At 33.6% G+C, this 17130-nt stretch overlaps 1 protein-coding gene across 7 annotated transcripts; it reads right to left on the bottom strand.

Annotated features, from left to right (window-relative positions):
- Window positions 1–295: 295 nt before the first annotated feature.
- Window positions 296–14395, bottom strand: LOC113871246 (exocyst complex component SEC5A-like). Of its 7 annotated transcripts, XM_027508209.1 has the most exons (22): window positions 13846–14217; window positions 13096–13247; window positions 12850–12941; window positions 10906–11100; window positions 10559–10686; window positions 10314–10472; window positions 9938–10042; window positions 8605–8679; window positions 8136–8273; window positions 7848–8039; window positions 7396–7539; window positions 6742–6868; window positions 6457–6667; window positions 4848–4963; window positions 4457–4691; window positions 4050–4143; window positions 3327–3404; window positions 3125–3181; window positions 2215–2364; window positions 1719–1931; window positions 690–911; window positions 358–565 (listed from the first exon to the last, which is right to left on the bottom strand). In XM_027508209.1, exons 1-21 carry the CDS (start codon window positions 14215–14217, stop codon window positions 693–695), a joined length of 3252 nt encoding a protein of 1083 aa, XP_027364010.1. In that variant the 3' UTR covers window positions 358–565; window positions 690–692. The 7 variants fall into 7 exon arrangements, 6 of the variants coding, with proteins under 6 accessions (XP_027364009.1, XP_027364015.1, XP_027364010.1 ...); XM_027508208.1 differs by having other exon boundaries at window positions 296–911; window positions 9938–10048; window positions 13846–14395; XM_027508214.1 differs by having other exon boundaries at window positions 296–911; window positions 9938–10048; window positions 13096–13264; window positions 13846–14365.
- Between the last annotated feature and the right edge of the window lie 2735 nt (window positions 14396–17130).

The raw sequence follows: 17130 nt of genomic DNA, 5'->3' as shown, positions 1-17130 counted from the left end.
AAAGATATATTAGCATTTCTGATTTATAAGGATAAAATTAAAATATAATATTTTTAAATTTTTAAAAAATAATTAACTTTAATTTATTTAAGCATTTTGCAAAATTCAAGTCAAGATGTCTTGGAAGGAGCAGAGGGAATATTTGATAAAATTCCGTCACATTTCTCCGCTCAATAAACAATCGCGAGAATGTTCACACAACAAAATAATCCAAAATGTAGTACACTACAGATAAATTGCTACAATTCTAAAACGCATGTTAATTGTAAAAATCCGTAGCTTATACAACTAGTACAGAAAAATATCCACAGATTGAAAATTCCGAACCAGTGATCTAAAACAAACAGATAAAAGTGCAGCAATTTTGAGGTTTGTTTAATGCAAGGCTTTACCGAGATGATGGACAAGCTACATTCATTAATCTCAGTCCAAAGGGTCCAGCAATTCTGCTACAAATAACCCGACCATTTAAAACTCAATGACAAAACTGAATGCACTGTTCAAGGCATACAGGAATGCCGACCTATGCTTCAAAACTCAATAATATGTGGTAATTGTCATCCACCTTTACAAACAAAGAAATAATAATGCAAAGAATACAAATTTTCATTAACTATAAAACCAAAAATATACTACAATAAAATACATAATAGGCAAACAAACTAGAAGAATTAAGGTGCTAATTTAACTCATCAATGTCTGTGCCGAGAGAAACTCGAGGATCCAGTATTAGAGGTACTTCTGTAGTTTCTGCTAGGAGAATCCACCGAGTTCCTGAAGGAGGAGTAGGCAGATTTGGCTGGTTCTGGCACCGAGTCCAAAGGAATAGATTCCGCAAAGCATGCTGTGTTAATGCGTGTGCGCTCAAGCTCTGATTGAAGGAACTCCGAGCTGTACTGCTGCGCAAGAGACTGAAATACACTATACAGCGTCAGATAGTATATTTAGTAACAGAATTCAACTTCGAATGACTAGTTCCAGAACCACTTTAACAAAATAAGGAATCCACATTAAAATAAACCACATTTTCATGACAATACAAACGCGTATACCAGCATAGTTATCAATCTCAGCTGGCGGTCAAAGCCAAAAAATTCTATAGTGGGATAGCATATAACAGGATGACCATTATTTAGAAATTTTATATACAAATTAAATATTTTATACTATATGTATAAATGCTCAAAAATAATAATAAAAAGAACCCAAAATTCATGATACCTTCATAATTAAAAATAAAAAAGTTATAGGTCTTAAGCAAAACATATGAGTAAATAACAATAAAAATAAAAGAAAACAACAAAATAATATTGCTGGTTGCAGTGTGGGTGGTATAGATAAAAGCATGGGAAACTATATTCAATTAGGAATTTTAAATTCTTAAAAGCAGAAGAGAAATACCATTGCTGCCCCTAAAAAAATTCTCCCTAAACAATGGTTTTTTAGGGCAAAAACAAGTATATAAAAAAATAAAATCTCTAGCATTACTATTGCAACCGCTATTTGAAAATGCTTCGTTATTCAAATTTTATAGCAGACTCTGGCTGCTCTGCTCCATTATACTACTATAGCGCTGCTGTAGCTTGCCATTGATAACTATGTCTAGGGTAAGATAACACCCAACCACCAATCAACGAACCAAAAAAATTACTAGTTTATTCAGTTCCACAGCATTTAGACATGAAATGAATACCAAACTAAATTATCAAGTTGCTTACAATGAGCTCATCTGGTGATACGGTAGATCCTTGTTTATCATCTGCAATTGCATCTTCACTACCGCGAGTTGGCCGACGATTATGTCCTGGATTGTCAACCGCATCAGTCACACTCTCCGTGGCTTTTTCCAAAATTAATCCTTGTAAAGACTTCAAGGAATCTCTTGCATCAGATGTAAAGTATGGGTTTAATATAGTCTCGAAGTACTCAAGCTGCAGAGATACAAGTCAACTAGTCAACAATCTGAGCTAAAAATTAAGTTCTTAGTCATCCTGTCTAAATAAATACCATAGGTCAAGGCCATGAAACATATTTATAGAAGCATCTTCCATTTTGTTATATTATAGAAAAATAATATAACAAAAGGTGTTTACTACATTTTTTTTCTTTCTAAATACATCCAAATTTTGGGGGTGAAGGGGAAGTTTGCCCATCCCTAAATCAAGGTATGCCATAAACTTCAGCAAGGGCTTAATATGCTACAGTACAACTTACCTCAAGCATGAGCTGACAGAATCCATTTGTATCAAGCACACTAAGATCCTTACTTTCATTTTCATGGAAAATGCTGATGAATGTATCAATCAAGCCTTCCACCAGAATGCCTAGTGTTTTATCCAAAAGCGGTTTAGCACCAGCAAAAACCTATGACAAAAGACATTACATCTCAACAGACAATCTTCGAGCATATATAAGAAACAATTATTAATATTACATCAGTGCTTATCAGATATTGTTTAAACTGTAAACATAAAAGCACAGTTTACAAACTAAGTTTCTAAAGCAAGAATTGCTTATCACTAAAATGCTCAACACATCATGTTCAGGTTATTCACTGGTAACAAGGTGTATGGCCAAAAAACCAATTTGAACAACGGCAAAAGTTTAGCAAAGTATATACCATGGTCCATTAACATGCAAGTCAGATGACCATAAAATTTACTTTCAGAAAACAAAATATTCCTTCAAAATCCATTGGATATAAAAAAGCCCCTTTGGTGTCCTTCGTCAAGACTACTGATGTGGTGATTCAATAATTGAATTAAAAAAACAAACATTTATTTCTACATTGTCCAGCATCTAGTTATAACAGGAAAAGGGTTTTTGGTAATTCTAGTGAAACTCAAGTCAGACTCAGAGCATTTCCTTTCACAGGTTTTGTCCAGTGTAAGAAGCATAATATGGCAGTGTTATCTGATCCCTTTGGTATCTTCCATGGAAAGGAAATCTCTGATCTCAAGATTTACTTGCAAATATCAGTATTTTGTTGAAGAAAGTAGATTATACTACATTTTGTTGCATTCCTAAGGAAGATATCTTATCCTCTAATGCTTTGTATTTCATTATTCAGCTATTTTTAAAAAATGAATGTAGGATTCATATCCATTTGACATGCGATAATTACCTCTGCATGCACAGCAACCAATGTGTGCAGCAACTCTACTGCTGCATCACGAACACCCTGAAAAAGACCAGCATAAAATGGAATAACACATCAAAACAGCATTTCCCTTAAAAAGGAAAAAAAAAAAACAATTTGAAGGAAAACAAACAAATAATGAGAACTGTCATATTTACAATAAACACTATCATCGCTAGCTCCTCACTTTAACTGCAGGTGCTGCTCCCCACTGAATACCAGAATTCAACAGATAATTCGTGGCAGCAGATCTGATCAAGTTTGCCTGATAAGAACACAAGAAATCATCATGGTAATGAATAGTAACTAAAGAGTGCAATTTTTTCCAACAAGAATGAGCCCCCCCTGTGTCAGTTACCTCCCTGGTCCTTCTTGCACCAGAATACCCATTCTTTTTTAATCCAGACAACTATTAATCTAAATTCAAATGTTTTATGGTATTTAACATTTAATACTCCAGCACATCAAACAGAACATATACATTAAAAAATTCATCAGAGGCTAACCATTGACCATCTGTTATTAGCTGACTTGATGAGTAGAACTTTGTATAAGTTAAACGGAAGCAGACATTAAGTTCATTTATTTTCATTCATTATTTGTAGTTGATGGAAGAAACTTAGGCTGCACACAATGCAGGTTTGTACAGAAGACGGTCAGCTAGCTACTATCCCTCAGTATACACTAATTACAAGTGTGTGTGATATGATATGACTAAACCAATAATGAAAACTGTCAATTATTGCAGGCGATTCAGATAATTCAGAAAAGTTGCATTTAGAATAATCAACAAATGTAATGTTTACAATACCAAAAAAGTAATTAGATTCTACTATGACTCAGCCTCTATATTCATCTGCTTCCCTCCCAGTTATTTTCTTGAGGATGGGAACAATATTTTTCTCATTACCTTTGCAAAAGTATATTGTTCAAGGACCTTTTCTTCAAGCCCTGAGAAACAAATTACAAGATCTTGTACATCACTGTTTCCTTCATCCTTCCCCCTGAATTAAAGGCAAACCAAGAACCAGAATGTACTGGTAAATACATAGTATATAGCACAAGTGACTAGTCACTCAGTCACAGACAAATGTGATGATACGTGAGAATAATTTACTCAGGTGAATATTATTACTAGCCAACTTGAATATCAGTCTTAAAAATTGAAATACATTCAATAAAGCAGGGTTAGCACTTGCAACCTAACCAAGTTAGCAAACATCACTCAACTTTAATAGTATGCAGTCCTGATGAATTCCACAATATTTTAACAAATTAGACACTTTCATATGGTAAGGGAAAACAACAACAAAATACCTGGAATGCAGCCAGATATGTCTATATTTGTCATACAACTCATAAGAAAGTTCATCTTTACAATATCCAATATTGCTCAGAACAATCAATAGTTGTTGATGGGGATCCGTAACACCTCCTTGAAGATCAGAAGGCCCATTTTTGTCTAATTCACATGCATAACCATTTGGTAAATGGGAGCCCTCTTTGTCTGATCTCTGTTGGCCAAGTTCAATTCCAATACGCTCTAAATTACCTGACAATGAAACATAAGCTGATTTTATATCTGAATTGTCTTTAAGTGCTCTGACACCATTTTTTACTTTCACTGTCTTGCTTTCATTTTCTTTTATTTCTTTTATCTGCAAAAGTATGCTATTAGATATAAGATTAGGTCGACAATTCAATATACCTGCAAAATCCAGGAAGCAGTTTAAAAACGCAAGTCTGACAGATTCCTGAATTTCTTGAAGCTGCATAAATGTATCCTCTGACTTTGTTGCCTCATTCCTTAAGGACTGAAGCATCCTGAAAAGATCATCATATAAATATTAGCACCAATTAGAAAAAATACCAAGAGACTAGCAAAGCCCAGGACAGGGTTCTCATGCAAATTAAGATCTTGACATTTTTTTCCTTATTGGTCCATGGCAAATACAGAAACAATAAACTTCACTCAGAAGATAGTTCACTAGACAATAAAAATCAGACAAAGGTAAGGAAAGAAATTACAAGCATGTCCCCCAAAAAATATCAAGAAAATTAGTTCCTAAAACTAAACATAAATTCTAATGCAAACAGCATTTAGTTCTAATAGTTCTTGGCCAATTCAACTTCTATTAAGAACTTTGATATCAAACTATTTCCTTGGTGGATCATTTTGTAAGTATTTTCCCACAACTTTTTTCCTTTTTCTCTCTTCATACGTACAGCTCACAGTTATCAATACCAAATAGCAGCCACTATAGTGGATAGTGATTTGTAGGATAGGATGGAATTTTAGATGCAAATTGAATAACCTATATTCATATCTACCTAAATAAGATACATATATAAACAAATATAAAAAAAATTACTCAAAACAGAAGGCAGAACAGAACAGTGGTTGGTCAGAAAAACAACAGTCGGAAAATATTTTAGCTGGTTGGAGACAATGCTTGAGAGGTGTGGATTCCGTGGGTTATATCCATCAAAACAAAGGGAGTTACGAGCATTTGCAGCTTTGTGAATGAAATTATGGTTTCAAACCTTTTGATTATGAGGGAGAAGATTCCCCTACCCCACAAAAAAATGCCTCAGCAAAAGGGGTTATCAGTCACATTTGCCACTGCATTTTATGCACTTTTTGAACAAGTGGCCACAGCTTCCATGAACGAAAAATGTTGTGGGGTCTTGGTTGTATTGTGTCCCTCAAAATATTGTCAAAGGGTTGTCAGAGAAAGACAATAATGTTCAACTCAGTGGTAGCAAATGGTGGATTTCAAAGGTTTGGGAGTTTCTTTGAAGAGTTGCTGATAGATAATGAGAGAAAGCGAGAACCAACAAAATATCAAAAAAAGAAAAGGAATATATAGATTTTTTTTATGGCAATTACTTTGTCATTCAAAAACTATTTTTAAAATCCAATCATCAAACAGGTTTTTGCTAACTTGTGGTTGCTGAAAAACAGTTTTTAAAAATTGTACAAAATATCAAAAAAAGAAAAGGAATATATAGATTTTTTTATGGCAATTACTTTTTCATTCAAAAACTATTTTTAAAATCCAATCATCAAACAGGTTTTTTCTAACTTGTGGTTGCTAAAAAACAGTTTTTAAAAATTGTTTTGCAAAACAAAACTAAAAAACATAATCAAACACACCCTAAACTGTTATAAATGGTCAGCCAAACAAAGAATTAAGAAATTATCCTGGGCCAGGTTTGAATATGAATACATAATTGGGACATAAAAAATATATAATTCATGTAATTGGTTTGAGCAAAAACCGTATCAGATCCTATAGGATAATATATAGACTTACGAATTGATTTGATCCATCGCTGAAGCTACAACTGAACGGAATGTTAGAGGCAAGTATGAGATTGCATATGGGGATTTATTCCTTTCAAGAATTGAAACAATAACCCATGTCACATCCTTGGAGACATCTTCAACTGATGCTCGCATCCAAGAGCAAAGCCTCAGAACATATATCCTTATAATTTCTGATTGCAGTGCTCGAATAGCACTAACTGTAACAAAAAGAGATACATGCACTGAAAAACTTAACAGAAGACAATAATTTTTAGATTCAGAGAATTAATACCAGCAATCTGAGGAGCCACTTCCTTCAATTCCAAAGCCACACATGCTTTAGATATATCTTCTATGGCATCACTCATGTAGGACCGGAGGACATTTGATTCCTCTAGCTCATGAAAAATGTTAGTAACCTGAACCAATATAGGCAATCAGGATATGTATCCAAAACCAATATGAAAAAGAGAAAATCATGGACTACATTCTGTGTGTCAAATCAACCATGTTGAATATATTCTTCTCTAAATTGTGGGATTATGTTTTGGTATGTAGGTAGCCCCACAATTTTATGTTTATATAAAAAATTAGGATTATAAACATAGAGAAGGAAGGAGTCAAATACAAGCTGGATCTTGAAAAAGAAAGGTCGATCATTGATAAAACTCCAAGACAGAATAAACCAGTTATCTAAGTTAAATTCAGGAGACTATAATGACCAATATTAGTACAGAATTGCAAGGTGTTAAGATCTAATTGCAAGGTATGGGACTAGGATCTTACATTGGAAGTATGGGATTCCTACTGTGGGGTTTATAAGGCATTGGATTCTCCAATTACAACGGTTAGCCTTTTTGGTATGGTTCTCCCAAGTTTCTTATCATTTATGGTCAGATAAATATATTTTTATAGCAGGAGAAAGAATCATGTGAAACACAATTACCTTCACTCCATACAGCGATATTGTGCTGCATATCATTGCAGCAACTTCATCAAGAGAATGGCTGGAGTATTTCCCATCTCCAGCTTTTTCTTCAATTTTATTTGCAGAAACGTTTGAATTTGACTCTGTGGTAACTTGGGAAGACTGGAAAAGAAAAAGGCCGCACAAATAAGTAGCAAGTGTAATTATGTATGACAACTTAAAAAAAAAAAAAAAAACTTTAAAATAAAATATATAGAATGGTAAAATGCAAAAAAAAATAATAAAAATCATAACATCATTTCCAGAAGTATCCTATGGAGTCTAGATTACAGAGGAAAAGAAATTAAAACTTGAAAGTAGGAGCAGAGAATAAAGAAAAGAGAAAACATGAGCATTTAGACATGCCATAACTGAGAATGAAAATTAAATGTTATAAATAACTCAAGCATATATACATCAAATAATAATACCTTAGCAAATTTTCCACTGAAAACAGAGTGTGAAACCTTCCAGAATGCTGGTATATGATGGATGATTACAGCAGTTAATCTGCAGATATACCTTCCTCTTAAGGCATCTACCTCTTCACCAGTTAGATCAACCAGATGTGACTGGACCACAGGATCAGTATTATCAAGAATAGAAGAGTTGTTGATATCTGACTGACAATAGTTATAAAAAGCATATTAAATAAAAATATTACACCAAAATCTTAACCAAGCGTAATGACATTGCATCAAAATAAACTTTACACTTACAGGTTCACTCATTTCTTCTTGAATTTGCGTCCATCTAGCATCAGAAAGAGCCCTTTCACGCAATTCATTTTGCAAATTTTCCATTCTAGCCTCATGATCTAAAGTACACTTCTCAAGCAAACCCCGAATTCTCTGATTCTGTGAAGGAAACAAATCCAATGAACTCAACAATTTGGCCATCTCATATAAAGTGAAAATGAAGAGTTCTAGAAAAAACAAAATTGAAGCTCCAAGGGAGAAAAATTAGCAAGTACAAATACACTTAAAGGGGGAGAAGGTACAAATCAACATAGTACTTAGTCTACACAACAGGTCTACGACAATTTTACCAACAACAACATCCAAGCAATTGGCATTTATCCTTAGTCTTTAATATTGTTCAGTATATAGTCAAAACATCTCTAGCACTAAATATGAAAACTAAACGGTAAACATTTTAAACACATGGCATGGATAGTAATTTTTTAACCTGTATATTCAAATAATGCCATACTGGATCTGACTCTGGCTCCAAATCCAACAGTAACCTCACAGTATTCTCAAGCTACATCAAGAACATACAAGTGTTAGAATCACCCCAGCAAACAGAAAAACAAGACCACAGCAATCCATCTCTAACTTGATCACCAACACAATATAAATATCACCAGTCCATTATGCTGTCAGCATAGGTAGGTTTTACTTGTATCAATACAAACAACAAAAGTATAAGGATTGAGCTGTTCCTAACTGATGTCTCTTCTACATGCTACAGACACCACAATGTCACATAAAATACTGACAAAAACCAATATATAATACATAGTTTAAAAAATTATTCAATAAATACAGAACAGAACCCTGCACATCTTGATATGCACTCATGACAAAGCTTAAGTTCTGTTTTAGAAAGCTGACTATCTATTAAACGATGTTTCCCTGTCCTTGTCATTAGCACATTTTGATATCTTGATTTTCAGAACATGACCGTTTGTTAGACCAATGGGCCTTATTTTGATGAGTTTTTTACAGATCCATGTTGAACTCAGTAGGTTTTTTTTGCCTTTTATAGATAAACAAACTTAATTTAAAGTACAAGAGGCTGAGTATAAGGTATCCCCCCCATTGGCATAAAAGAACAAGAAAACAAAGAATGCAGCAAGGCAATCCAATCTGTTTGCATATTGGAGATGGCAACAACTTTAAAACAGCCATGGGTAGAAACAACAAACAGCAACTTAAAGTATAAGTAGTCTTAGCATAAGCAGTGTGATTTGAGTTCATTAAGTGCATGCTTGGAAACACATTCAAAATTTTATAAATGTGGATCCAATTCAGAAGTTACAACTAATAGCATTGAAGTAACATGGATCCCTGACCATTCAAACATGAATCCAAACACACACAAAGTTGCACAAGCTTAAGTAATTCTTTTCAAAATTCAATCCAATAAACCGTACCAGGGTCATGCCCAAATGATATGCAATATTTCAAGGATGGTTGCACAGATGTTTGAACCTAGTATCTCCCACAAACTAACCAAAGATGTCATCACTAGCCCACTACCAGTGGCATGTCCAAAAAGATGTGCTTCAATAAACTTTAAGATATCATGTTAAAAAAGAATGAAGGGAATAAAATGGTAAAGCCTTAAGTAAAATCAATCTACAAACAAACATAACAAATAATGAAATTTATCCCTCACTTATGCCTTTTCACCCATCAAACAATTAATGAAAAGCAACCTTGTTTATGGCTCAATGCTTCTTTTCAATTAATTTCATTCCAACATAGCACATAAACAGAAGGAATTAAAAGCTCACATTTGTTAAATCTATTTGTGGATCTTCCATAGACTTAAAAAGCATAGACTTGAACTCATTCATCACTTTTTCAACTTCTTCAAGAACACGTTTCAGGATACCCACCTGAATCTGAATCAATACCATAAGAATAGTTAAATTCAGTACGTAAGAGAACATGACTGAGCAAATGGTTAGAATAATCAGATAAAATCCACAAACATGATATACCCTACTAAATGCTCAAACAGATGCCATTCTTGTATGGATGAATCTTGAGAGTAAAAATTCAGGAGCAAGTATACAAAAATTTCAAGAAACCTCAAAAATAAACTTGTTGATCAATCAAACAAGGGAAGCCTACATAAAGGTCTACATCAATATAAAAATTTTATACATGGGAGGGCAGAGCAATTGACTTGGCCTTCTTGTACTCCCTGACTGCCAAATCATATTCACCCTTGCTAATGCTGACACGGATAGTAGTTGGTAGGTTGAAAAGCGTCCGGAACCTCTGTAGCATTCCTTGAACAGTCCTAATTTTTTCTGCTTGAGCCTACACAAATAAGAAGTCATGAATAAAATTATTCTGAAATCTAGCATAGCAGCCACAAGAAAATTTAGAATATAGACTTCAGTCACCTGTCTCTCAAATAAAGGCTTCAGAGCACGATTAGCTTGCAAACTGACTCCTTGAATAATATTAAACAAATGGGAAGTCCCAGATCCTTCAGGGTCATCCTCAATCCGTCTTAACTTTGACTCAATATCTGTAAATCAAAAAAGAAGTGCTTCACATTAAAATAAAAGAAGATTCTTGGGTATTGATGCTATAAAACTTTACTCCTTTACCAACATGCAAGGACAACCAATGAGAAGAAAGAGTAAGAACTTGAGCATGACTGGAATACCAGTCACCCAAGAATAAAAGACTACTTCTCTATGGTTAAATTAGGGTTTGAATATCATGCAAAAATATAAGTCCATACCATCGATTGTTGTTTTGCAAGAGACAAAGCAATCAAAGTTGTCCTTAACCAACTGTTTTCTCTGCTCAGTACGACTTTTGAAATCAGTTTTCAAAGCAAGCGCGCCAGCCTCCAGATCAGCAGCACTGGTATTACTGTGTATCCGTGATAAGAACAGCTTTGCATCGAAGTTCTCCGAAAAATACAGCAATTTTTCTGTATAATGGCATCAAAGACGCTATCAACATCATGAACACTTAAAGAAGAACCACATACACCCAAATCAAAAGGAGGGCTAAATTGAAGAAGAAGAAAGTTGTCATAAGTTTTCCAATAAATCTCAACAATACTATCTAATAATGGTTATTTGCTACATACTTTGGTAAAGTAGAACTCATTTGATAACATACCCATTTATAGCCACATGCTTATAAACATTATTTAATATGGTAAGTACTTGTGCACAGTTATAGTTTCCCAATTATTTTCAAAGAGATTAGCATTCAAATTTTTTTCTTTTTTTGGATAAAAACAAAATAACTCTGCATCATTGTTATTATTATTATTATTATTATTTTGAAATTTGAATTGCACGCACAACCAACCTGATGCAAGCAAGCAGGTAACCAAAAATTTTGTTAACAAGTCTCATGTTTAGATATGAAAACATAAATGAAAGAGAAAGGGAGAATTCAACAGATAGTAGGAATGGAAAATGAATTAGTAAACATGTTTGCTAACAACTTCACAGAATTAGAAAATGGTCATTCCCTCCAAAAATGGATGCATTCAACATTCCATTCCTTCAGAAATTATCCCAAATGATTACCTTTTATTAAAGCAGAAAGCGGGGAGAGAGAGCAAGGAGGAGGGAGAGATAGAGAACACTCAATATATTGTTCCTTCATAATGGAAAACCCAAATCACACAAAATATTTCACACCACTAGACACACATGCACATAATATCCTTCTGCTTACCCAACACATTTCAAGCTCATCATTGCCTATTTTATTTAAATTACAATAATATCTTTCCAATATCAAAAATATCTTCCAATAACAATTTCTTACTTTTAGTCTTAAAGAAACAATCAGGAAGAACATATTTGTTTCTAAACCATGGCCACATCCTCAAGCAATTTAAATATGAAAGGAAATGAAAAACTCTTAAAAGTAATTGCCTCCCAGCAAATGAGAAACAGGAACTCTTGAAATAGCCATGAGTTAAACATCTAAGAGAAACCGTAAATATAATATTATCCCACAAAAGTCAAAATAGGTATTAGGTTAATCTATAAATGGGCTGTTGTTTTGTGGGTATTTCCTCAATTTATCTCAGTTACTGGGTTTTCACCATGTTTATTGTAGGTGGATTAGTTACCTGGGTCCTGAGTTGTGGATTACATAACTCCCAATTTCTTACCAGTCTTATTTAAAATGACATAATCAGAATTAAAGAATCAGAAAATGTTTGAGCCTCTAGTCAAAATTTGTGATTCCACCTTAAGCTATGATACCAGAGAACTCTATGTGTGTGAAGCCTAAGATTATTTCCATCTTCTTCACCTTTTAAACTCTTATTTCTAACAATTAAACATCCTATTCAGATCACTAAGATTTTTTACAGGCCAAACTACTTACCAACAAATTCTCCCATATCCCTATTCCATATAGATTACTCTCTCAGATACTGTTTACCTTCCTAAACAGTACCTTTACTCCATTGACAAATAATGAAGTGCAAAGAATCTGTATTAATGATAAATGCAAAACAAGACCTTATCTGTCCTGGTGGATTGCAAGAGTGCACCCTAGGTATTTCTTTTCTCTTAATCTAACCTTGTCACAAAAGACACAATTTGCAAAAAGTTTTTTATGGATGGAAAAATAAAAGGACCATAAAGGCAATGACTTTAATAAATTAAATATGCTACATAGTATCTAATAACAAAAAAATAATTACCACGTAACCTGCCATCCTGATTATCCTTGTCAGTCCTAGGAGAACTATCTGAAGACTCAGTGATCAACCTCAAAGTTCTGTTGTCTATGATCCTGCCAAATGCCAATACCAAGAAATCTACAGGATTAATCCTCAGAAAACTGAAGAAGCATGGAAGATAACTCCAGCTATAAAGCAAAAATCTAACAAGAGGAAGAGGGGAACAGTGCAAAAGCAATGCAAGATAAGCATCAAAATGAACTTTACCCCAATCCCAGTGGATCAACACATTCCATGCCACGAGGGAATGACTGCAAGTAGGTAAGGCCCTTTCTACCCAATGCTGAAGCTTTCCTTTCAAATTTTTGAGCCACAGGTGCTGTTCTTGTTTCCCTCATTTCACGGACCCTACGAGCAAGCTGTCAAAGAAGCCCAACTACATTAAATTAAACAGAATTTCATAAGTACTTCCATATAATAAACATATATTCTAATGGAAGAAATCCAAGATGAACAAAGCAGCAAAATTTCAATTCTTCTCTCCCGCTGCCCATTTTGTTAGACTTGAATTATTCCCACAGAAATAGACCATACCCGCCTCTCACTAACATCCATTTACATTAAGAATCTGACCAATACTAGTACAGTACTACCAAACTACTAGCACAAGCCAAGCAGCCAAGCTCATTAACACACTAGGACTAAGAAAAGGTAGCCTGAAGCTATAAATCTCCCTCCAAACCACAAGGAGACAGTTACAATCATTGTACCAAAGCTCCGGTTCTTACTACAATAAGGCTATTGAGCACAATTAAGCAAGGAATCAAATGCAGAAACATTATAAAATAAGGAATCACACACTACTAATTGATTCTACAAGATATTCCAACACTCACAATAGTTAAACCTAGCAATCTTTGAGCACGTTATAAATAAACGTACTAGACTAGACAACTTGAAATTAATCAAGAATCAGCAGAAATCAATTTAACACGCTATTCAGAGCCAGTGCCATACCTCAGCCTCGTCGACATGCTTCCAGCGACTAGGCTCCTCGCCGTCCCAGGCGCGATCATCGTCCCGCGGTCCGGCTCTTCCGGCGGCGGCAGCAGCGCCTCTGTTCCTGGATGACGCATTGGGATCCTTAGCGTTGTCCTCGTCACCGCTGGATATGCTAAGCATCTCGACTTCGGAATCGTCGTCGTCGTCCACGACTCTGCCTTTTCCCTGCGATTGCTTGGACGGAGGCGCGGATTTCTTTGGCTGTTGGACGTAGTTGGCGACTGGCTTGCGGGAATTGGAAGAGGATTTGCCATAGTTGAGATCTCGCTGCGATTGTTCCTTCAGCGCCATCTGAAGGAGCTCATCTTCGTCGCTGTCGCTCGACATTTTCCACAGTGAATGGGGAGGAACAAAGAGAAAGAGAATGGGTGTTGTTTTCTTTGTTTCAGATCTGAGTCACTCCGTGTCTGTTTTCTTCCATGGAGAAAGAAAGAGAGAAAATTCAGAGCAGAATCTTCCAATTTCAAGGTATCTTGCCGGAATTTCTCTTTTTCAATTTTCTTGTAGAGTTGCATCGACCAATTATTATTATTATTATTACCTTTATTTGATATCTTATTATTATTATTATTAACGAATTTGAATTTAACAAAAAAAAAATGGTTAGATAATGGGTTTACTATATATAATGTACAGCGGGAAAATGATGATTAATTAAAATTTAAATTCTAATGAGTTGTTTGTGTACCTAGTCATGGTAGGGTAGTAAAAGTGATTAATATTAAAATAAATAAATATATTTTTAATTGTATATTTGACACAATCTTTTAAGTTGGTCTTAATAAAAAAATTCTAAAATATTTTTGACTTAAAAAAATATTTTGAAAATGATAATTGTCAAAAGTGGACATTGTAACATCGTCAGGGCAAATATTTTGTGGTTAATGAATTATTTTCATCGTTATTTCAATTAACACCCGTTAATAATTTACTAGCAACTAACCCTCTCTCTTCTTCTTCTTCTTCTTGTTAAATAATCTGCAAAATTAATGTTCCACAATCAGCTTATTAGAGAACTTCTACAAATGTATGTTTTCCTTCCTCCTCAAGTTGTAGTTGAATCAAATAAGTAACAAAAATTGTGTATTCACAACTCAATAAAAATTAAAATAACAATATTAAATAAAATTATTTATAAATTTAATAAAATATTTTTATGATGGAACAATAAAAACGGTGTTAAAAAGAAAGATAAGAAATAAGTAATAAAATCACCCGTAAAAAAGTTTCATATAGTTCATATAATTGCATCTAAAAAATATAATAAGTTTAAAAGAAATTATATTTAACGAAGTCTCATATGTTTAAGCGGAAGGAATTTAAATTCTTTAAACATGTGTTTAAATTTAGGTTAAATTAATTAATAGGTTATTGATTTCTTTAAATTTTTTACATATATCTATATATTTAAAAAAATGTAATGGGTTCTTGAATTTAAAAATTATTTTAGTTAAATATAAATATTTATTTTAAAAATTTAAATAATTCAGAGACTTAATGAATAATTAAAACAAAACTTATTTTTTAAAATCATTTGAGATTTTGTAATTAGATCATTTCACTTAATAAAAAAACTATTTATATACCATCTTTTTAAACTATAAACTAGTCAAATAAGCTAAATGTTAACTTATTTGACACGTTGAACGCGCTTTATTTTCCCTCATCTAAGTTGAAAATATTTTCGTGTTTATGCATCCACAGTCACAAACTTGTTAGACTAAGAAAATATTTGGCCAAGAACTGTGTACTTCTCATTCAGATTGCTCATATAAATACAGTAATATTACAAGCTGTAACGTTGATTTCAGCCCAATAAATCAGCTAAACTACCATATATAGATTTATAGCTAATTATGTTAAATAAAAGAATAACCGTTACAAATAATTGTGCAATCAATTCCATACAATTCTGTTTTCCATTAATTCCCATTAATTCCGTTGACAAAACTGCCCCTCTCTTGTTTGTGTTTATGGTCCACGCTCAGAAGATTCAAAATTGAAGGTGGGAGCTTTCTTTTTTCTAGGGCATAATTTTTTTTCTATTATTTCTGATTATTCTAATTCGGTTTCAATATCAACAATTGATGCTTGAGATTTTAATGTAATTATTAGTATTTTATATTTGCAGACCAACCATGTGTTCTTCAAGTTGTTCTAAGCAGAAAATTTCTCCTCCATTTAGGCCATGAGAAATTTCCATGTTCCTCTATTGATTCTAAATAGTTATTCTCCACCATGTATAAAATAGTTTGACTCAACTTATGTTTACGCAAATAATAAATTGGATGAATCTTGTGTGCTATATTTGCCAATCATGCATGTATATTTGTCCAAGACTTGTTCCAAATAGCTTATTGATGGCTCGGTCAAGCACTAAGATCTTAATTTGATTCTTTAAATTGCAAACGCAGGCCATAATTTACCGTGCCTAGACGAACTCGTTTTTATGTCTGTCACGAAATCATTGGCTTCTGTATGTGCTCTTATTAATGTTAGCATTTCAGCATCTTAAATGTGGCATGGATTAGGATCCTATGCAAGAGAGAAAGACACAACTATGTCTAAAATTTTGACATGCTTTGGATGCATGGCTTATTAGAAATCAACGTCTAAAATGCCTTTAAGAATGTAATCTTAGTAAGGTAGAAAATATCATGTAAATGACGTATCGATTCGGAACAGAAATAAACGGAGTAGAGAGGAAAACGATTGATCATCATGAGTGTGTGCACTGTGCAACAATGATAAGATGTTGGGAATAATGGAAATTTAAGACATGGTTACATATCTTGGATTCCGGTCAAGTGTTTTCTTCTATGTCCCCGTTAAAATTGTCACATCAATGAGGGAAAAGAACTGGTAAATAGAAGAGAGAATGTCATCACCTAAAAGAGGGTTTTTTCTTTTTTGCCTTTTCTTTTGTTAATGTGTCATTGTTAATTAGTTGACAATATATATAAGAAAAGAAAAAAGATGGATAAAAGAGACGAGTAATTTCATTCCTACAGCCACGTTAAGATTTTAATTTAGGACCACAGAATCTATGAAGATTTGGTGCCACTTAATTTCAAAAATAAATAAATTGTTGTGTAGCAAATTATAGATTCTTCCAATCTCTCTGGTGAGTACATCAATAAATTTTCAAGACAAATTTAGCATGCAGCATTAGTTTTTATCATCCACTTTCTAAGTTGAATGTATGTAGACGTCATTAAGCAGGTGCCCTTTATTTTTTAT

This window comes from Abrus precatorius, unplaced genomic scaffold (genome assembly GCF_003935025.1).
Source record: "Abrus precatorius isolate BTA unplaced genomic scaffold, Abrus_2018 Scaffold7, whole genome shotgun sequence".
In the NCBI taxonomy this organism is placed as follows: domain Eukaryota; kingdom Viridiplantae; phylum Streptophyta; class Magnoliopsida; order Fabales; family Fabaceae; genus Abrus; species Abrus precatorius.
This window is presented reverse-complemented; position numbering and strand designations above follow the sequence as displayed.

Coding starts and splice junctions, on each gene's coding strand:
- LOC113871246 (XM_027508208.1), bottom strand. CDS start 14,217: ATGTCGAGCGACAGCGACGAAGATGAGCTCCTTCAGATGGCGCTGAAG. Junction 8,274..8,604: donor GGCATTATTTGAATATACAG/GTTAAAAAATTA, acceptor TTTCCTTCACAG/AATCAGAGAATTCGGGGTTT. Junction 1,932..2,214: donor TCTGTCAGCTCATGCTTGAG/GTAAGTTGTACT, acceptor GTATCTCTGCAG/CTTGAGTACTTCGAGACTAT.